General features: G+C 30.0%; 2 protein-coding genes across 3 annotated transcripts in view; one reads left to right on the plus strand and one right to left on the minus strand.

Moving 5' to 3' along the window:
• The first annotated feature begins 1,371 nt into the window (after window positions 1–1,371).
• On the plus strand, window positions 1,372–16,210 carry LOC126733752 (uncharacterized). The gene is made up of 8 exons (XM_050437140.1): window positions 1,372–1,538; window positions 6,341–6,545; window positions 6,601–6,861; window positions 6,916–7,104; window positions 7,162–7,272; window positions 7,469–7,760; window positions 7,821–8,008; window positions 15,856–16,210. Exons 2-8 carry the CDS (start codon window positions 6,347–6,349, stop codon window positions 16,113–16,115), a joined length of 1,500 nt encoding a protein of 499 aa, XP_050293097.1. The 5' UTR covers window positions 1,372–1,538; window positions 6,341–6,346; the 3' UTR covers window positions 16,116–16,210.
• LOC126733751 (zinc finger matrin-type protein CG9776-like) overlaps window positions 16,189–23,506 on the minus strand; it is a 47,378-nt gene continuing 40,060 nt past the window's right edge. For both annotated transcript variants that reach the window (XM_050437138.1, XM_050437139.1), the window contains 2 exons: window positions 21,498–21,735; window positions 16,189–16,541 (listed from right to left, as the gene is read on the minus strand). In XM_050437138.1, the coding sequence (XP_050293095.1) occupies window positions 16,362–16,541; window positions 21,498–21,735 (418 nt within the window). In that variant the 3' untranslated portion in view covers window positions 16,189–16,361. The remainder of the gene's footprint in view (window positions 16,542–21,497; window positions 21,736–23,506) is intronic.

A 23,506-nucleotide genomic window follows, 5' to 3' on the forward strand; every position in this document is an offset into this window, starting at 1 on the left:
TTTATTAATACTTTCCTACTATTCAAAATCTAAATGTTGTCATGGCTTATTACCCTTTGACATTAAAGTTGACCAAGTTTATTTAAAATGAATAAAATAACCTCATTCAATCTAGTTTTTATTATTGATCTTAATATTTTAATTGTTTTTTATTAATAATTTTGAAAAAAAGTTGACATTGTTAAAATGGCGGATAAGAGCCATCTTGGAAAAAAACCAAAGTATGCAGTCATTACAGAAATGAATAATTAAAAAAAGGAATTGTTCACCCTCTATATAATTATTGTTAATCTAATGAGAAACATGCACAAATAATAATATGAAATTTTTCCCTATAAAGCATTATATAAAATAATAGTGCTTTAGTTTACAATAATAGTAAATATATTATTAACCATACAACGTGGAACTTTTCCATATTAATTATTACTATATCCATTTTTGAAATCCGGTTAATTCTGTGTATATATAAATGATAAATCAGGACGAAAATATTAATTATTAATAACGAGAATTCAATCATACCAGAATGAGGTTTATTAATTTGCTTTTGGTAAGTTTAACATGAATTAATATTTATTAAAATATTTATGTTTTTCGAACATACATTCAATAATTAACCAATATCTCACTTTATATAGGTTTTTACCCTAATGGCTCTTGCCCTTTTCGCTCCCACATTTGCCCAAAGAGGGCGTATGGGGGGCAGAATTGGCATGGGCATGGGCGTGGCAGCTGATGACAATACCCATCAACACCCAGACGCCGAACCCATAAAATAACTTGATATACATACTCTTATAAACATGATAATCATTAGGTAATCGGGAAATATATTTTATGCAATATTTACATGTTTTTTTTTTTAATTTATGCCTTAGAGAAGGGATGTTTTTGCTGAGAAATTGTTTGCAAGTTCAATTTTAAACCTCGATGCTTTATGCCTTTTTTAATTTTAATTTTGCACTTTTTTAAAATTAATGAATGTTCTTTTATCTGCGGGTAAAGCCGGTAAAGGTCTCGGCAAAAAATGCTAACAAAAGCCGTCGAAATTAATGAAGGTTATAATTTCTTGGGTTTCGGGTGCCGGGAAAATAATATTTTAATTTTTATTAACGACGAAAAAGGGGTGTTCTTCTTTTAATTAATTATGAAATATATATAACTTTTATTATTTTAATTAATTATTTATTCCTCCATTTAAAAGTCGTCGTAACATTGCATTTTTTTTAACAATTCTTATTCAACTTTTTCAAAATTACTAAAAAAAAAATTAACTTGCTAAGAAAATATGCCGCCAATTAAGCATTTAACCCTATATATATGTTAAGTTAACTAAATAATATTTATACTTATCATTACATATATTATTATGCGACTTCACCGAATCAAGTCCATATAAACATAAGGGAATTCCAAGTTTTCGCAACATGACGCAACGTTTTATTATCAGATTGTCAGTAATCGAGAACATATGCAGGTTATAGAAAGAGAAGTTATTAAGTTGTTGTTTTTGAGTGGTTTTTTGGAATAAAAAGGTAAATATTATGGTTTAATACACTTTAGTCCTTGGTTTAATCATTACTATATACACGATATACGTATAAACCACTTCTGGTCAAGGTTATTAAGTAGGTTATTTATGGGAATAAATCTTTATTTGATAAATTAGTAATTTTTGTTTGTATGCGGAGAACATACAGTCAAGGCAAGTGAAAATTTATAATAACTGTGCTAATTTTAATTTTATTAGCTAATGACAAAATAAGCAATTAATTTTTTAATTTAATCATTCATTCTTCCCGACAGTCCTTTAATATTCGAGATTTTTGAAATATTTTTACTTGAAGCTGTTTATTTTTTATAAATGAAATAAACAAAGAATTCACCTTGTCAGTGGTTAAAAACTGTATTCTAAATTACTTTTAAAAATAGGTCCGTTAACAAAAAATACAAGACATAAATATAAGTAAACGTAGACCTTAATAATAGGTGTTTCAAAGCAAACAGAATTGTATATTAATTATATAATAAAATGTAAAATAAATCTATAATATCTAAGAGTTCTATTAATTGATCCAATTTATCTTACTGATCGTCGTGAAATCGATAAAGTTTTACTGGAACATGTTTGTCACATTCTGAGTTTAAAGCCCAATGTACATATTTTTGGAATTAGTTATGTCTTCTATGCAAGTTTCTGAGCAATTTTCCATTTTTTTTTGTACTTTATTTTTAAATATTGAATATAAGTCGGTAAATATTAATGGTTCTGAATAAGCCTTGGAACTAATATGTAGGTAATATATCATTGCTTCAAGGAGGTTTTGACTTGCGGTAAGCAACCGCGGTTACATCTTTTAAACACGTTATTTAATGAATGAGAAATACTGCTTTGTGTACCTAGCCTCCTAAATTGTCGAGTGAAATTGGAAGAAAAATAGCTGTTTTTATTAGAAATTATTCTTGGCAACTAATTGTCGAGTCTTGACAGTACCCCTCATACTAAAATGCCATTTATTCGATGTGACTGTACTAGTTCCATGAAGATATACAATAATTTTAAATATGAAAAATCTAAATATTTTTGTAATTCCTTAATATCGCCAATAAATATGGTTGTTCCATTCTAAATGTGGATCGAGAAACTTCTAAATATTTGATTTTTCCAATAGATTCAATTTTGATTTGTTTGTCTGTAAAAGAAACATTAAAAATAGACGCTGAATCCGTATATCATCCAAATGGTATAAAGTACATTTTCCCAAAATTAATTGTTAGTTTTTGATTATTAAACTATTTGAATATCTTGATCAAATCAGATTCTGATTTATTTTTGAAACTATCCCAGGAGTCACTTTAATATATTTATAGGAGAGACATTCGTGAAATACTATTTACATAGAGGTTAAATATAATAGGCTTCAAAAGAGTCCCTTGAGGTACTTCAATATTTACTTGCCTACTTGAGCTGACAGTGCCTCCAATATCCACCTGACGGTACCTTTCAGACAATTAAGTTGGAAATAGTTCCAAGGCAATTCAGGATGACCACAATTTGTTAATGGTATCAAATGTCTTAGTCAGCTCCAAAAACACGCAAAATATTTTTTCACTTCTATCATGTGAGGAATAAAGAGTCGTTGTTAAACCATTATTCTTTTAGGCTTTCGGCATAATTTTGAATTTGATTTTTGGTAGCAAAATACATATTTTCTTCTTAGTTTCAGATTTTTATTATTGCAGATTTTCAAGTCTGTTCTATTTATATTAGCTAAAAATTTTTTTTGATTTTTTCTTTTTTAATTATTTGCACGTCTAGGCTTCTGGATTATTTTTTTTATTATTCAAGTTTTTGCAATAATTTTGATTATTTTTTTACCTTGCATTAATTTATATTTTTTACTAATTACTTTATTATTACCTTTCAGGCTTTTGAAATAATTTTGAACTTTCTTTTGGCACCAAAAATTTTGGTTCGTAATTAATAAATTCCTTTTCCAGGCATTTGGAATAATTTAATTTTTTTCCTATAGAAAACCCTTTTTTTCTAACGAATAAATTCCTTCTTCCAGGCATCTGCAGCCAGATTTTTTTCTATAGCAGCAGAATTAATTTTTGATTTATTACTTTTGGCCTTCTAGAGTAGTTTTCCTATTATTCTAGAATTTCCGAACTATTTTTTACTTTTTTTCTCTGACAGCTGAATGAATTTTTTATTTATTTTTTAATTAATTCCTTATTCCAGGCAGCTAGAGCTCTGTTTTTACTGTTTTAGATTGTTGGACTAATTTTCATTTTTTTTGTATAGCAGCTGAATTATTTTCTGAATTAATGTTTCCCTACAGGCATCTAAAACCATGTTTTTATTATTCTACATTCTTGGAATAATTTTGAATGTTTCTTTTACGAATAATTTCTATTCTTCTCCTAATTATTTTTTTATTTCAGGCAGAAAAACTGAGAAGGAAACTAATTCTTTATTCTTCCAGGTTTCTGGAATAATTTTCAATTTTCTTTTGACACTAAAATGATTTTTTTTTCTTAACTAATAAATAGCTTCTTCCAAGCAGCTGAAGTAAGGTTTTTATTATATTAGATTTTTGGACTTTTTTTTCTCTATTAGCTGAATTCATTTTGAATTTTTTCTTAATTAATTCTTTATTCCAGGCATCTAAATCAGTAGCCATGCTTATAAGTGTATGGTTTAATTTTGTTTTTTTTTATAGCAGCTGAATTAATTTATAATTTCTTCTGGATTTTTTAATTTCATTTTTCAGGCATCTAAAGCCATGTTTTTATTATTCTACAATCTTGGAATAATTTTGATTTTATTTTTTAATTATTTGCACGTCCAGGCATCTGGATTGATTTTTTTTATTATCCAGGTTTTTGCAATAATTTTGATTATTTTACCTGACATTAATTTCTTTTTTTTTATTAATACCTTTTTTATTCCAGGCTGTTGAAACCAATTTTTATTATCTTTCAGACTTTTGAACTTTCTCTGACACCAAAAATTTTGGTTCGTAATTAATAAATTCCTTTTTCCAGGCATTTGGAATAATTTAATTTTTTTCCTATAGAAATGTTTTCAATTGAATTTTTCCCTTAACCCTTTTTTTCTAACGAATAAATTCCTTCTTCCAGGACTCTGCAGCCAGGTTTTTGTCTATAGTACCTGAATTAATTTTTGATTTATAACTTCTGGCCTTCTAGAGTAATTTTCCTATTATTCTAGGATTTTCGAAATATTTTTTATTTTTTTCCTTTAACAGCTGAATCAATTTTTTATTTATTTTTTAATTAATTCCTTATTCCAGGCAGCTAGAGCTGTGTTTTTACTGTTTTAGATTGTTGGACTAGTTTTGATTTTTTCGTATAGCAGCTGAATTATTTTTTTAATTAATGTATGTCTCCCGACAATAAATTGTATTCTTCTCCGAACTATTCATTTATTTGTTTAAGAAACCTAATTCTTTCTTCTTTCAGGTTTTTGGAATAATTTTTTTTTTCTTAGCTAATAAATTGCTTCTTCCAAGCAGCTGGAGTAAGGTTTTTATTATATTAGATTTTTGGAATTTTTTATATTTTTTTATCTATTAGCTGAATTTTTTTAAATTTTTTCTTAATTCTTTATTATCTTAATTATTATTTATTTTTTAATTAATTCCTTATTCCAGGCATGTTTTTATTATTCTACATTCTTGAAATAATTTTTTCTTTTACAAATAAATTGTATTCTTCTCCTAACTATTTTTTTATTTATTTAAAGAACCTGATTCTTAATTCTTCCAGGTTTTTGGAATAATTTTCAAGTTTCTTTTGACATGAAATAAAATGTTTTTTTTTCTTAACTAATAAATTGCATCTTCCAAGCAGCTGGAATAAGGTTTTTATTATTTTTTGGATTTTTTAAAAAAATGTTTCTCTATTAGCTAAATTTATTTTTAATTTTTTCTTAATTAATTCTTTATTCCAGGCATCTAAATCAGTAGCCATACTTAGTAGCTGAATTAATTTCTAATTTCTTCTGGATTTTTAATTTTTTTTCCAGTTTTGTATTTTTATTTATAGCAGCTGAATTAATTTATGATTTTTTGCTATTTAAGCAATTAGGACTTCCAGGCTTCTGGCTTCTGTAATTTTCTAATTACTCCAGGTTCGAATTATTTTTTTTAACTCTAACAACTAGAATTAATTTTTAATTTGTTTTTAATTAATTTATTATTGCTTACATGCTTCCTTGACTCTATGGAAATGGGTTTTTATAGCAACTGAATTATTTTCTCATTTCTTCTGAATTTAATTCCACCTTTCAGACATCTGACGCCATCCTTTTATTATTCCAGGTTCTTGGAATAATTCCAATTTTTTCCCTTAGGAACATTTTCTATTTTATTCCGAATTAATTTTTTATTCCAGGCAGTTCAAATTAATTCTTTATTCTCTCGGGCTTTTAGAATAATGTTGATTTTCTTCTGACAGTAAAATTTATTTTTTTCTTAATAAATGTATTTCTTCTTCCAGGCATCTGGCACCAGCTTTTTATTGTTCCAGGTTTTTAAAATTAATTTAATTCCAAATTCCTTCTTCCATTTTGCTATTCCAGACTGTACATCATAATTTTCAATATTTTAATGATCATCTTTTTCTTCACCACGTTTCAGCCTATAGAGTAAAATTTAGCGAGTGTCAAAAGTATTAGAAAATGTCAAAGTAAATGGACGATAAAGCTCAAAAAAACTAAAAAACACTACAAATTTGCTTAAAAACTAAAAGTCATATTCTTGATTTCATACCCAAAATTCCACTGATTTTTCACACATTCGTCACATAGTTCCCCATGGAAGACCTAAAACAAGAAAATTGGCCATCAGAATCGCCAATTTTCAACGAAAACCAACTGCTCCTATTAGCAAACCACCCCATCGAAGAACCGCACTCTCCCCCAGTAAAACTCGAGGAAATAATCGAAAATAGCGAACGGTTTCCAATAAAATTCCCCATAGAGACCGTGCGATGTCAGTTTCTCCGACAAAAAAGTAAGAAACTTAATCTCCTAGTATTTTTTATTAAACCCACAATTATTTATTAAAGAAATACCTGAGGCTACCCTGGAATTTAACATCAATTCGGTTTACCCGGTGCTACATGAAACCGCTCTGTCGCTCTACGTACAATTCTTAAGCCACAAAAAACGATTCGGAAGCAAAATAGAGAGGAATTTGTATAAAGAGTTTACAGTAGAACAACTGGTGGAAAGATTGTTAGTTAAACAAGCTGTATACTTTCTAGGAAAATCTGATTTATACCTTTTGATAAACGGGCGGGATGGAGCACATAATTGGGAGAAAATCGGTAATATTTTGTGCCAAAAACAAAAATTGGTGAATATTTTAAAATTCTTTATAGGGAAAGATGACGTGTCCTCCCCAGAAACTTTGGAAGACTGTTTATCTTATGACGAAATTAAACTTTCAGCCCTACTATCTGTTTCTTCTTACACATATTTTATTAATGACGGTAACAGGTATAATGAAGGGAAATATTGTGCCAATAGGAGTAAAATTGAAGATTCCGGAATTATTATTGGACTCATAGGTAATATATGTTATAAGGGTTGATTTTTGCAAATAATTTAAAATGGTTAAATCGCAGGTGCAAGGCTTGAAAAGCCTATGGTAATGGAATATCAGGACGTTGTAGTTTCCAAGGAGCAAAATACACAAGAAAACGGATATGGAAATACGTTTATTCCAACTTTGCAAAGTAATTGACTTCCTAAGGTTATATTTCTTGTTCCGTCTCTTAAATTTTCTATTTCCATCTTCTTTGCTATTAAAACACCTGACTAAATGGCGAATAATAGTCATCTTTCACCATTCTTTCAGGAGAAAAGTCTACAGTAAAACACAATTCACTTTTATTGGCTTAAAAATTATACTAAACACTAGAATTTTTTAAGGTATTTTTACAAACTTTTACGGCGAACCGTGCCTAACATACGAACAACTGAAACCCAACTTCAACAATAAGAAAAAATACACTAAACTCTCAGAGACCGTATATTTTGACAACGAGATCTACGAGCGAAGAATGAGCTTATCAATAGACACTCTGCTCCTGGAAGCGAACTTTAGGGCAAAAGAAGCTGGAAAAATGGCATTCGTTCACGTAGTAGGCATAGGTCTAGGCGTATGGCGAATATCTACTCATCAAGGGGTAGTTTTCCGAGAAGCTTTCGCCAAAAGGATTCAGTAAAATACCTAAAATGTCATCAAATAACCATAAAATATAACTGTTATTTTTTTTCTTAGATATCTTGGGAAAACTAATAACCTCAACCACGTGAGCGATATACGTATCGCAAACCATGGTGGGGTCACCAGTTGTGGTCCATATAAAGATCAGGATGTTGTGATGTTAGAGGGACATCCCTGTGGTGGGATTAAGATTCATATTAATGGGCAACATCCGCATGAGAAGTTGATTGAGGAACACCAAGGTGTGTATACCTTGTAATAAGTATGTTGATATATTTATAATTTTTTAGGATCAAATTAATCTAATTTCATCAAATTGTTTTATTTTCGTCATCGTGGGGAAAATTGAGAGTACCGTGTTGAAAAAATGCAAATCTAATCAAACTTCCAGGAAAACCGAATAGTACAGAACGTTCTTTGTTGTATATTGAATGTCCTAACGGATTTTCTGTATTTTCCGTGTCACGAAATATATGTTGTCGCTCCTGTTTCGGTGTTAATACCTGTGGCGCCATTCAGTTACTTTTACTTTAATACTAGTCATTAAAGTATTAATTAAAGTCACTGAATCTAAGAAGGTGCATCCAAGCAAAATAATGTGTCCCATTTTCTGTTTCGTTTATCCCGTCTGGAAATTGGAATCCTATGCAAGTAAATCTACTAATTCTAATCCTTTGATTTTGGGTAAGTAAGGGTTCAGAGTCCGTCCAGGATTTTAAAGTTAATTTTTATATTTTCCAAGTGTCATTTATTAATAAGATAAGTTTAGGTAAAATCAAAAGTTTAAGTAAATTTCTCGCTGAGAGACAAAAAAGGCATTCTGTGTCTTAAAATGACTGAAAGAATTCCCCTTTAAAAATTTGCCTAGTATTTAACTAACATCCTGCAAATAAATATTGATGGAAACGCGTTCAGGGTCCTGACGATGACTTCCTGTGGGTCGAAACTTTCCCTAGATATACATTGATAATTGACTAAGAAATATGTTATTTAAGTGTACTTAATACCAACGAATTTTTTGAAATGTGAACATTAAATAATGATTTATATTGTTCTTATACGAAATTATTTTTGTGACCTGTTTTAACAATATTCTAGATATTTCAGAAAAATGTTCTCAAAAAATAACTATGAATTAATTGGGTTTAAAGTTATGCCTAAAAAGATCCGCTAATAAATCTGAACTTTAAGTTTGGTGGTTCTTGGACCTTGGTTGACAAAATTGCCTTTTACTTACAAAAAATAATAATAAATATATTAACAAATAAAATTACAAAAATATTCAAGGTAGTAATGAACTCATAATCGTAGTCAAGACCTGTTAGTTTGAAAACAGAATAAAGTATAAAATAATGGAAAGAAAAACTTTGAAAATTAAATCCAAGTTGTAAGAAAATTTTAAAAATTACTTCATGCCTGGAAGGCAGGAATAAGGCTCTAAAAGACTGCAAACCGTGAAAAATAAAAATTTTGGAAAAGTAATCTTAAATTACTAAAAGAAATAAAAGATTAACTCAATTACTTGGAATTAAATGAAAAATAAAAGTTTCAATATTTTGGAAAATTTCATAAATATTTTAAGATCACTTAAAAGTTTTCAAAATTACGTCAAATATTTGAAAGACAAAAGAATTTGAATGCTAGCAGAATAGCACAAAAAATGAAAACTTTAAATGCTGGAAAATTTGAAATTTCTGTAAAATTTTAAAAATTACGTTCTTAACTGACTGGAAGAAATTGAAAATCAAATTTTCAAAATTTTGGAATTTCAGAGTTTTGGAGAATTTCAAAAATAATTTAAAATCACAGGAAATATTTTGAAAGTTTTGTCAAATGCTAGAAATAAAATAAAATAGTTTGAAAATTAAGTTGAAATGCTTGAAATACATACAAATTACATCAATTGCCTGGAATAAATGAAAAATTACATCAAATATTTGAAAGCAGAAACATATGGCTTCAAAAGTTTGGAAAACGTACATGAGAAATTAAAATTAAAAAAATTTAAATTTAAAGATTTAAAAAATTACCTCAAATACCTGGAATTAAATGAAAAATTAATCACTCAACAAATTTAAAAAATGCGTCAAATGCCTGATTACGAAAAGCAAAAAAATATGATTCCAAAAAACTGGAAAACGTAAAAATTTCAAAGTTTTGGAAAATTTGAAAATTAAATTAAAATCACTGGAATTTTTTTAAAATTGCTTCAATTGCCTGGAAAACATGAAAAATGTTTTGATAATTCTGGAAAGTCTGAAAAATAATTTAAAATTTCCGAAAAAACATGGAAATTAATATTAGTCACTCAAAAAGTACATCACAATCGTGGAAATCGCCAATCAACACGCACAAAAACACTAATTTCTTCCAAGCAGTTAAAAAAAATTAAAATGGCCCAAATCAGAAAAACGAACGTGTAGAAATATGCGAACGCGACTCAGAGGACCGCTCACACAGGCGAATTTCAGCAAATTCCTGGCCAAAATGTATTATGAGATTTTTTGGGGCGAAAATAGCTTTAAAATGTTTATAACCTTGACAAAAAATAAAAAATTTATTAAACAGATGAATTTTGTTAAAATATACAGGGTGTACCAAAAAAACTGTTCCCTTAATAACCATAAAACTATAAACGCAAAAAACATTAATTTTAATTAATTATAACTAATTCCAGAGATTTTGGTATCTTATTTAAATACCCAAAATTTTACAAAATTATATTCTAGTCTCTAAAAATTAAAAATAAATTAAAAAATTATTGATTTTTTTAATTAAAGGAAAAATTATACAAATATTTGAGTTCTAGTATTTCTTGTAATTTCACCTTTTTTTTTTAATATACAGGGTTTAATACAAAAACAATATATACATACTTATAATACAATAAAAGTCTCAAAAGTACACTCAAGAATACATTCAGTCACTGTCACTTTCTGAATCTGTTTTTTCTTCCTTTCTTTCTTCTTCTACTTCCTTAATCGGCAAGTGGGGCTCTTAAAAAAATATAATTACCTCCTGGGGAAAAATCGTGAGTTTCTTTGTTTCGTTTTTTCTAAAACTGCTAATGTACGGATCAGATAAAATTAGTAAATTATGGAAAACGTCTTCCATGTTTTCGACTTTTAAAAAACCTTATCCAGGCATGAAGTGACGACAATCCGAAACGCAATTTAGATTTGTGAATATCTTTAGTTGAAGCCAGATCAATGTTATTAAAATTCTTAGAGGATAAACCAACATAAATAACATTTTTGCGAGGAAGAATTTTCACTTACTGAATTACAGATTTTGCCGTCAATCATTGTAAAAAGCATTTTATGTTTGACACAAAGTTCATTCTCATTTACGTCGATTTTACTTGCAGCTAGTGAAGCAATTTGATTTTCAATATGGGAAACTTCCTGCTTGGTAAGTTCAGTAGTCTCTTTGACAAATTTATTTATTATTATATTATTATAACTACTTGATCATCACTGTCTGGATCTCCTGATATTAGCTGAATGGGCACCAACGATGAAAGAAAAATACTTGCATCGGATACCGTAGGATCGGTAAATCTTTGCTTGTATTCACTTAGACCTGAACTTCCATCACAACCCCATTTTGAAATGAAACAAAGATTATCTAAATGGTTGCATGCTTGCAACACTTCTTTTCACTCAAACGAGTGATTTTGTAGTCAAGCAAATTCTGCAACGGAACTTCAGCCAAACTTTCAGTAATATTTAAATCCGAAGGATAACACCGCTTTATTGCTTGGGTTACTGCTTCATAATTTGGGTAGATATTAGCACTATGCTCTTTTGACGAGTTTCTAATTGTATTATACTGAAACCTAGTTAATCGTGCTTCAACCACAAGTGACAATGCCTCGTCAGAAGAAAGCGGAATAGGTTTTTCTTTAGAATAATAGGCTTTCTTTATAGGCTTTCTTTCTTATATTTTTTAGCACGAGCCGGTGTTTAAAAAACCACTTCTTTAATGACGTTTGAGACATCCAATTATCCTTTTGCTCGATGTTGCATTGGAGCAGCAAAACTCAACTCTTGTGCCGTAAAGGTGCTTCGTAAAGTTTCGGTCTTTCTTCTTTTTGAGGCTGCAAAGTCAACGTTTTTTCTTCCACAAGTACTAGGTGTCGCTGCTGTCGATATTTCTGCCTTGGAAGAAAAATTGATGCTTCCTGTTAGCCAGTTTTCATTTTGTTTCTCAAATCTGGACATATATCGGTGCGCATTTTCCTATTTTACTTTATAGACTTTGATAAAATTATCTATCGTGTCTACATCCTCTGCTGATAATGACTCGCATCCAATTGCCATTTTCACTTGCTGACGTAAAGAGTCATTCATATCTTATCTTAATATCGCGCAAGGGACCACTTTGAATGAAGTCAACCGCTGCCTCCTTGTTAAAGATTTAACTTTTGTCAAAGTCAAAGTCAAAGTCAAAAAAGTTTATTACCAAAAAAATAGTTATAAATATAATTAGCTACATGAGAAAATAAAATTGACAATTTTTGGTAAAAGGAACTGCTTCGCGATTATATAAAACCGATAGCGCAATTTGCGTGAAACAGGCCTTGAAAACATTATAAATAAACACAAAATTCCTAAAAAAAAATCTTAATTAACCTAAAAAAGAACAAAACTAAAACTAAAAAAGGGTAGAAACAAAAAATGGCAGAGCAATTTGGCTGGCATGCGACGGAAGGTAACAAGAATTGACAAAAAAGAACCACAAAAGAAAGATTGGACAGGCCAGCTTTTCTTTGGTCTTAGTTGATTTTGCAGTTTATACTACTATGTATCTACTACTAGTCATACTATTAGGCATCTCGTTGGGAGTCGAGAAGAATTTGCTTAACCTTGGTGTAAAATTTATTAAATGACAAATCTTTAATATTATTTGGCAAGTTATTCCACATTGTAACTCCGACAACCGAGAATGACTTGTGGAAGTTACTTGTTCTATGTTGAGGTATCCTAAAATTTCCAACATTACGAGTATTATGTAAATGCGAGAGAGTAGTAAATAACTTATTTAAATAAGGGGGTTGACCCGGCTTTATTATTTTATATATGAAGGCATATATGTGTAATTTTCTTCTCCTTTCCATATTTAAAATAGAATTTATGTTTAAATAAGGTGTGATATGCTCCCGATAGGCAGCGCTATAAGAAAATCTTATACAGCTATTTTGCAATTTTTGTATAGATCTAGAAAGCTCAGATGTTATAGAATTAGAATATACGATATCACCGTAGTCGAGTAAGGAGAGAATGAGGCTATTGCAGAGATAATATTTGGTTTTACTTTTGAAGACATTTTTAAATCTGTACAAATTTCTAAGACGCATATAGCCTATATTTAATTTGTTCTTAATGTGTGTCTCAAAAGAAAGGTTAGAATCTAAAGTCAATCCTAATATTTTCACTTCATTGACAACTGGAATTTTTTCTCCATTAATCTCAATATTTATACTTTCATATAAGTGTCTCAGAATTCCTGACTTACAGCCATATAAAATGATGTTAGATTTAGCAGGGTTAATTTTTAAGTTATGCTCATTGGAAAAATTAACTATGTTTAGTATATCCGATTTAATTTTTTGCTCAGAAATATTAAAATTTAAAGGCATGTATATTTGAGAATCATCAGCATATTGTTGTAATTTACAATGTTCAATACAGTTAGGCATATCCGCAACATAAATCGAAAATAAAAGAGGTCCCAATATGGAGCCCTGAGGAACACCAACTTCCAAGTCAAGATACCTTGATTGCTCCAAACTTCCATTGTTGGTTTTTAACAACACCGAATGTGATCTATTTTTAAGATAGGAATCAAAAAAAGAAACTGTAGATTCGGAACAACCAAAATATCCCAACTTTGCAAGGAGCATTGAGTGATTTATAGTATCAAATGCTTTGCTAAAATCAAGCACCGCCATGCAAGTACTTTGTTTATGTTCTTCGTTAAGTCTTATATTATCTAACATTCCCACCAGACTAGTAGTTGTACTATAATTCCTCCTAAATCCCGATTGCGTATTTGGAAGTATACCAAATGAGTTAACAAAATTATAAAGTTGTTGGTGAATATGCTTTTCTAGAATTTTAGAAACTACTGATAAAATACTTATAGGCCTTATGTCTTTTAGTTCTTTTGGATTAGAGATTTTTGAAATAGGTCTTATAAGTGCTTTTTTCCAGATATCAGGATATATATTTGTAAGAATGCAAGTATTTAAAATGTTTAGAAGTGGTTTTTTACAAAAAGGTAGGCAAAGCTTGATATCATTTATACAAAGTCCGTCAGCTCCTATAGCATTTGATTTTATGGTCTTAATTATACTGTTAACCCTTTCTTCATCAAGAAGACTTAAATATAATTCTTGAATACTATTATTCCATTTATTTTCATTGTAAAAATTTAATTTGGTTTGTGATATATTATTGTTAATTTGGTTAACGCATTGAGAAAAATAATTATTTAGGGCTTCTGGATTACTAAAATTACAAGGCAGATCGGTATTCTTTGATTTAGTTAGATGTAGTTTATTAGCATTTATCCAAAAATCACGGTTTTTTTTTGTAGAAAGTGTGTTAAAATATGATATTTTTTCCCGCTGAATAGCATGTTTTGTATAGTTTCGTAATTGCCTATAATAGTTTAAATTTAGCTCAGTTTTATTTTTTTTATATTTTCGCAGTGCTTTATATCGGAGCTTCATAAGCAATTTAATATTGTCTGTTATCCAAGGAGTAAATGGTTTATTTTTAATATTTTTAGTCTTAATTGGCGCATGTTTATCAACTAAACAAAGTATATTGTTGTTAAAAGCCACAAGTTTATCGTTAACGGAATTTAGGTAATATATACTATCCCAATTAAGTCTTAAAGCGTCATGCTCAAATAAATCCGTATTAATAACACTATAGTTCCTACATTTCATTTTAAAATGTCCCTCTTTACTTTTAGGAAACTCAAGACAACAGAATACTAAGTTGTGATCACTAATGGTTTGTGGCAAAGACAACGAACCGACACCATTTATTGGGAAATGCTTATTTATAATAATGACATCAAGTAGGGTACTTGTATTGTTAGATACATTCATTTGTCTGAGACCCTGCAACGAAAAAAAATTGATAAGTAAAAAAATATTGCTTTTTTATTTATTCTATTCGCTTTTGCCATGTTTTATTGCTTTTGCAATGTTTTAAAATTATTTTTTCATTTTTTTGTGACACTCTGTATACAATATACCTGAAAAAATTATTCCTAACAAATCGCTAATTATTCCCAATTGTTTTTGTAAGTGTCCTTGTCCTCTATCTTACACAAAAATTAGAAATATTTATTAACAAAAGAATAGTGTAAAAAATAGCACACCGGACAATATGTGGTTTTATTAATTTTTAAGAGTGTTATAAAATATAAAAAATTATTTTTTTAAAAAGGGGCAAATAGTGGCAAATGTTTGTTAACTGGGCAAGAATTTACACACTTTGATCTATAATAATCTACCATTGTTTTTAGGTGCAAAGACATTCCGTCCTAATTTTTTGTGAAATAAATATTTATATTTATTTAGTAGTTTTTTGGGGTGCACCTGGTATATGTAATTTCTCTAATGATTTATAACCATGTTTACAAGAATAAAATTATCTACTTACCACTAGTAGTTGCCTCCATATTTCACTAAAAAAATTTAACACTTCAATTGTCTGTAAATAGGGCACAAAGATACTGGAATTTTAAATAGCACTTTATAAAAATACCAACTGCTCCCAACAAACATTAAATTCAAACTAATTTTCCCAGGTATTTGTCAAAACTACCTGCACTAAAATGGGTATTAGGACTTTTGACATTCCTTAAAAGTTGATTAGTGATAAAATTTCCAAGAAAAACCCAACTTGGTATTTTTGTATTTTGGCCAGGATTTTCCTAGAATTCGCCTGTGTGCGCTGATTGAACAATTTTTTTATGTGTATATTACTTCAATATAAACTTTTAAATTGTTTATATTGTTAACTTAATTATTAACGAAACTAGACAATTTTTTTTTCTATTTTTGTAGGAAAACTGCTTGTTGTCTCTTACGCCTGGGACGGTAACGCTTTACCAGGAAACGAATTTTGGCGGGGGTCCCTGGACGGCAGCGGAGACCCCGCGGCGGCCAGTTCCACCCAAATCGCAGAACTCCATAACGCGCACATTAACCCCAAAGTTTCAGCGAAAAGTCTGATGATCGCGACGTTAAATGGGTTGGTACCATTTCGTCAGTACGTCAAACAGTGCGAATCTCTACAGAAAAGCACTGAAAAAAGTCAGTCTTAAACCTTCGTCAATTTGATTTATTATTATTATTAATAGGTATCCTTCGTATTGGTTATGCATAATAAAACGTAAATTGTCATGAACAGAACCATTTATTTATATCTTTTAGTTTATCGTAAAATTTACACCACCACTAAAATAACTAATATTAATCTATTACATAAGAAATACGTGACAAAACAGCAAAAACTATAAAAGTGAATCTTATTTCATTACAAAAAAAAAAATTATCGAAGGAAAAACAAATTAAAAAGTCTGGGCGGCCATATCGTCGGCGCATATCCCCAACATGGCGAGATCGTCGTCCGGGGGCAACGGGGGCGGTTCGAGCGGCGGGGGCGGCAGACTATCTTCATAAGAATTCTCCTGTTGATAGACGTCGTAGTATTCGGGACCTTCAGGGGGCGGCGGGGCCGGTTCGGCACCCTGTGAAATTCGTTTAAAAAAAATGCTTGTAAGTTCGAATTATTTGATGAAAACACAAAGTTTCGCGGTGAAAAAAAAGATGCACGGCGTTACCAACTGTTAAAATAAAAAATCCACTGGTAAAATGCAAAGTTGTTCGGGAAAATTTTTATTTAAATTTATTTGAACCAAATTTATAACCCATTTTGTAGGTATTTTTATTGGCAATAATTTTGTTTTCTTGTAATTTTTTTAAAAAAGATAATAGTTTTTTAGATATTTTTGAAAAATAATAAAAAAGCACGTTTTTTTTAGTTTAAAGCCCCATTGAGCGAGTACGGCCCATGCGATTTAGTGCGATTTCTTAGGAAACATTGTCGACAACCTACAGAAGGTATCCTGACAATTTCAGCTTGTCCCAAATTTGTTCCGGGTTGGACCCATAGTTTTACTGGTCTATATACCTTTCTTAATATAGTAATGTCCAGAATATTTTTTGTTCATAAAAATTATAAATTAATTTTCTTATTTTTCGGTGACATACATTGGGGTTATGTCACATCATGTTATACATACGTGGTTTTTGTGGTCAGATTTTCATCAATAAGGATTCTAAGAATAACTTACTAAACCTGTAATAAATAAAATATGACTAAATTACTAGCTTTATAAACATATTTTAATGTTGGTCAAAAGACCCTTAATAACATTGACACAGATTACAAAGATTATCGAGATCGAGAAAATAGTTTTTTTATGTAATTACCATCAAAAATGTTACTTATTCAAATACGTAAATATTAAATATAGTGCTCGAATCAAAGTCATAAAACTTCTTTGTTTCTATTTTATTGACGATATCAGAAGGTTCATCATAATTATTACGACAGTGGTGCAACCTAACCCATATCTTACAGAAAATATTTGTGTTTAACGATATATAATAAACTAAAAATTACTGCGTTATATGATTTAGATAAAGGCAGAACTATGTAATTTCCAATACAAATTCGCAGCAAAGTTTCGCACTTGCATCGCGATACTTTCAACTTGTGTCTAACATTTCGTGGAATAGGTTATATTTTTCCATTTATTAAAATTTATATTTAATTTAATTATCAAGTATTTTAATCTTTTTGACAAATAAATCAATGCCTGAATGTCTTTATTTTGCTTTAAAATGTTTTAGGTACAAAATAATGATTTTTTTTTAATGTTTAATGACGTCTTTCTCTTATTCCACTTTCTTAGAAGAATTTTTTGTTGTAATAATTTTTTAAATTTGGAAATAACACGTTTTCCTGAAAATGCTATACCTTTGAGCTAGAGTAGAAGTCAATAATATTGATCCGAGTTTATTACTATATTGGGTGACACAATTATGTAACAAGCTCGCATTTTTTTGGGTTTTGAATTTTTTCTTTTTTAATTTTTGATATGTGTATAAAATGCTACTGAATTTATTTATTTACAAAAAAATAACATTCAAGAAAAAATAATTCATGGTTACTGACAATAACAAAAAACTATACTTAAATACTCCTATGTATTTTAAGTATAATTACACAATTTCTAAATACCAGCACACTTTGCTAAAAGAATTGCTAACGCAATGTACAAAGCCATTTAGATGATTTACATTAAAATAATTTTTAAATGTCACTTGTCAATAAACTTGTGATATGTCGCTGAAAAATGAATTTTAATGGGCGCCGAATGAGATAAAAAAAATTATATTAAACTCGGATCAACATTATTTTATTATTATTTTTTTGTAACTAACATAGTACAAGTTTTAAGAATAAAATATATTCCTAATTTAATATTTGATTTTTACACTAGCTCACAGCTATATCATTTTTTAGAAAAACGTGTTATTTCCCAATGTGTTTTTGATTCAATTCAATTCTGTTTCTCAACCATTTTTTTGTAATTATATACCATGTTTGTGATTATTTTGACGGTTTGCTGATTTAACTGCACCAGTTGCACGTCTCAAAAATCTTGAATTCTAGTTTCTTGATAATAGTAGCTAAGCCCTGTGAGAAACAGCTTACTAAAGACACATCTTATTTACATCATCACATTTAGAACTTTTAGTTTTAATGAGTTTAGATATTGCCATTGATACCGGGCGCTTTCACTAGTGACAAGATTATTTAGGTGAAGCTTAAAAGTTTGTAAGGTGTGCTGAAGGTTTTTATTAACACTATAACAGCACTTACACAGTATAACTCTAACCTGAATACCTGCAGCAATTATAATTTCTGTTACAATGTGACAAGCAATGAAAGTTTTAAAAAAACCAATTAAACAGCGATAAAGTACAGCGCATAGCATAACAAAATAGGAGTATTAATGGCGAATAAAATGTTTTAAATAAAGTGTTATTGTATTGTGAAGAGGCAGTTTTTTTTCCAATTAAAGTCGTGTTTTCCGCTAAAGAATTCGCTAACCGCAATTACAATTTTTTTTCCGCTAAGTCAAATTAAATTCCGCTAAGTTGACAATACTGGTGATGCAGCCGTAAAAGTCTCCTGTGATTTCTCCAAAGTAGAGATGATACTATCGTGCCGAAAAAAAACTGGGACAGCAAAATCTTCTAAATCTCTTGGTCTATTAGAATAATATATTTCGATGTTGTCAAAGTTAATTTAATTTTGTGACAGCCGCATCAACAAAATCGTTCTTTCAAAATGCCTGCATTATCTCCTCAATAAAAAGCAATAAAATACAGTCGTCTGATGGATGGAGTTCCTATAAGAAGAATCGCAGAAGAATTGGGCATTAGTAAAAATACCGTTTCCTTAGCTAAGGCAAAAATTAAGAAATCCAAGTTCTGGTCGACCAAAAATTTCAAACGACATTCAAGATAGAGTTAGTTGGCTTTCTAAGAAAGAATCCGTTTGAAACAGCAATAAAGGTGAAAAAAGACACGCATTTTCCTGGTTCTGCTACAGTTTTCTGCGTTCTAATACAGCTCGTAGTAGGATAAGAAATTCGGAAATTAAAAGTTGCTGTGCAACAAATAAAATATTTTTGACTGAAGCAAACAAACAGAGAAGATTAGAATTTGCCCATCAATATGCACATCAAAACAACATATGGGAAACTGTAATATTTTCGGATGAAAAACCCTTTCAATCGTGCAATAATGGCAAAATCCGCGTTTACAGGCCTTCTAATACCAGATATGATGAAAGATATACACATAAGACTAATCAAAGTGGACGTTTTAGTATAAACGTTTGGACCTGGATTAGTTTTAGAGGACCAGGCGTTTGTCAAATAGTGCAGGGAAGGCTTAATGCCTTAGGATATTGCAATATCCTGAACAATGTTATGACGCCATCGGTTGGTGTAGTCTATGGGCAAGATTTTATCTTCCAACATGTTGCTCCTATACATACAGCCCGTATAGTTCAAAACTATTTAGAAGAAAGACAAATTCAAGTTTTACCGTGGTCCTCGAAAAGCCCTGATATCAACCCAATTGAAAACGTTTGGGGTAAAATGGCAAAATATATGTATAAAGATAACTTAAGGCCAAGAAATCAAAATGAATTACGCCTAAAGATAGATGACGCATGAGACCAAATAACCGAAGAATATACCAGAAACTTAATTTTAAGTATGCCACGACGTTTGCAAGCTGTAATTAATAACGACGGTGCTCTTACTATAAGTATTAATAATTTTTTACTCCATATAATCAAAAAAGATATTAGTTAGTTTTGGTTTATTTATAAAATGTGTTCCAAATAAAAATAAATCTCGAAAAATAAAAGTTTTGTATCAATATTATTATTTAAATATGTAATTATTAAGACTCCAAAAATTCATAATGCGTAAATATGCATACCATACCCAAGGAATGCGATTTACTATAATAGACTAGGAGACAACTCCCTACTTAAATTTTAATGTCCCAGTTTTTTTTTGGCACGATGGTACATTGATGTATCAAAAATATACAAATTTTGAATTAGATATGTGTAAACTAAATTCTGTTTAAAAGGAAATGTAAAATGACATTCGAGTTTATTAATCATGTTTGTCTCCGAATGGCAATGATTTGTTGACAGGTATCGGTCAATCCCCCGAGTGTTAATTTACCAGCACAAGTCGGGGATTTTCCGATTTCATTCGTTGAACACAATCCACTACTATATGCCAATAGAATCGACCAATTATCCTAGATAATTGGTCTATTATATCAAGATCTTAATTTTATTATAAAGACTATGGCAAAAAAGCCTACTAATATACCTGGGTATTATCTGCATACTGTTGAACTATGCATTTCTTAAGTAAATTTGGAGATAAAAACCTATAAACAGAATATAAATTTGGACGCAATACTTCACATTGCGGCACTTCCAGCTTCACATCAATATATTTTTCAATAATTATTAAAAACGTAATTGCTGAATTAATAACACCCGCGCAAGCCATAACAAATAAGAGTCGGTCCTAATTTAAAGTGTCAAAAGCTTTAGAAAAGTCTAAAGTATCTGCCACCAAAGGAATTTAAAGGTTGTGCTATTTTTTTGTAGTGATATTTTTTTACTCCTTAAAAGTAAAGCATTTTATTGTTTTATCGAATATTTTGATCATGACTTGAAATAAACCATATGGGCGAGCATTTAATCTTGGTTTGTTATTTTTTCTTTTCAATTTTTAATTCTGTTTTTGGTGATACTGTTGTTATATATTTTTGATATTTACCTTTTTTATCGAAAACATTACATTTTGCCAGCTTTAATAACTTCTCCTTTTAGTATTTTTTTCCTATTTGCTACTAATGATTACTATTTAGACTTGGGTACTTTTTTATTTATTATTTATTTATAACTCTTTATGTGCAAAATGTTTTATGTAGCAGAAAGCTTCTTCATCTTCAAATACTTTTCTATTTTATGATAAAAAGCATGTTTTGAATTGATTTATTAAAGACGATTTCCTTGTAGAACTTACATAATAAACCTCTTCCTCGATGGGCGGCGGTGGAGGAGGGCTCGGTGCCGCGAGTTTTGGGGGCTCGGGCGGCTTCGTCACTTTCGGTACGTAATCAATTTGGGGCGTCCTGGAGACGACTTGCTCGACCGCGGTCGGTTCGGGCGGTGCCGAAATGGGCGGCAACGTGGTCAACACCGGGAAACATACGACGTCCGGCCGCGGAATAAAAGCTCTCGTTAAGTTTCCACTTTCGAACCTAAAAAGAAGAGAATTTATTTGAAAGTCCAATTTAATGTTAGTAAGGCACACATTTATTGGATTTTTGTATCACAAAAATTGACAAATAAATTAATGATTTTTTGCCATAAAAACCCTAAAAGTCACAATTAAATATTGTAAAAGCCGCGTTTCAGAAGACACAAACTGAAATAAAATATTGTAACATTAAAGCGAATTACTTTGCATTAGTTAATGTTTAGCTAAACTGGTATATAGGAGCTCTCATCCGAAACTCATTTCCAATACACCAATATCCCAGTATGCAATTTTTGTTTATCAATGGCGCTGAAGCATTTTAATACTTTATGTAAAAACAAAAATTAATTTGCTGACAAAAGTTTTTAAAAAATCTGGACTTATAAGAATAATAAGGTATTTCATATTTATTTTATTTAATTCAGAAGAAATAACTTGCAACTGTCTGGAAAATTAGAAACTATTTAAAAGGCATGGTATATAAAAGAAACGATGTTAAAAAGTTCAAGGATCCGAGAAATGTCTCAACTGTTCGGAAAATAATTAAAAAGATGGTTTTAAAATACTCCTGTTAGACAGTAGTAATTTAATTACTGACAAATTCTGTAAGATATTAAAGTTAAAATGTAGCAAAAACCACGGCCTTTAAAGCTAATCGAATCATAGAGAATTCCTCATATTAATGCCATACTAATAATTTTTAATGTCAATTTTACCTATAACTTTTGCGAATTAAAACTGAATGTACAGTAGCGGCCAAAAGTAGAGAAACTTTTGATTATTTTTAAAAAAATATTGATAGATTACTTTTTAAAAATATATTTTATTGTTTTAGGTGGAACACAAATACAACATAAAAAATAAATAACTAGTGTATAAGAAAATTATTTATAAACCCACAAAAAATTTTTTTTTTATTTTTTAAGCGGTCAAAAGTAGAGAAACTTAAGCAAAATATTACAAATACTTAAAATAAACCTAATATTTGGTAGCAAAACCTTTGTTTTTAATAACTTCTGCACATCTTCTGGGCATCGACTCCAACAATTTTACAATTTTTTCTTCTGGTATTTCCTGCCAGGCCTGCGATAATGCGCAAAACAGTTCTTCTTTGTTTTTAAATTTTTCGGGATATTTACGCCTAACATCTAACTCCAATTGTTCCCATAGGTTTTCAATGGGATTTAAGTCGGGGCTTTGTGGAGGCCAGGCTAAAACGTTGAGCTGTTCCTCCGCAAAAAAATCTTTAACAATTTTAGCTGTATGTTTAGGATCATTATCCTGTTGAAATTTCCAAATTAGTGGAAGGTTTTCTTCGGCGTAAGGTATCATATGATTCTTGAGGATCTGTAAATTTTGATATCTGTCCATAATACCCTCAACTTTTATTAGCGGACCTAGTCCATGCCCAGAAAAAGAACCCCATACCATGACATTACCTCCACCATGTTTTATGGTTGGCCTAGTGTATTTAGGATTGAATCTTTGATGTGGGGGACGCCTTACATACTTTATTCCATCCGACCCAAATAAATTAAATTTACTTTCATCGGACCAAAGTATGTTTTTCCATTGGTTATAAGTCCAAGTGGAATGTTCTCTAGCAAATTTTAAACGAGCATGCCGATTTTTCTTGGAAATGAATGGTTTCTTTGCCGGTCGTCTGGCTTGGAGGTTTCCTTCGCCTAAGCGTCTTCTTATGGAACGGATGGATAGTAAAATGGAAGGGTTTCCTTTCTTAATATCCACGGCAGTAAAGAAAGGATTTTTTT

Source organism: Anthonomus grandis, chromosome 3, assembly GCF_022605725.1.
Source record: "Anthonomus grandis grandis chromosome 3, icAntGran1.3, whole genome shotgun sequence".
NCBI classification, from domain to species: Eukaryota; Metazoa; Arthropoda; class Insecta; order Coleoptera; family Curculionidae; genus Anthonomus; species Anthonomus grandis.

Coding starts and splice junctions, on each gene's coding strand:
- LOC126733752 (XM_050437140.1), top strand. CDS start 6,347: ATGGAAGACCTAAAACAAGAAAATTGGCCATCAGAATCGCCAATTTTC. Junction 6,546..6,600: donor TCAGTTTCTCCGACAAAAAA/GTAAGAAACTTA, acceptor TATTTATTAAAG/AAATACCTGAGGCTACCCTG. Junction 8,009..15,855: donor GTTGATTGAGGAACACCAAG/GTGTGTATACCT, acceptor CTATTTTTGTAG/GAAAACTGCTTGTTGTCTCT.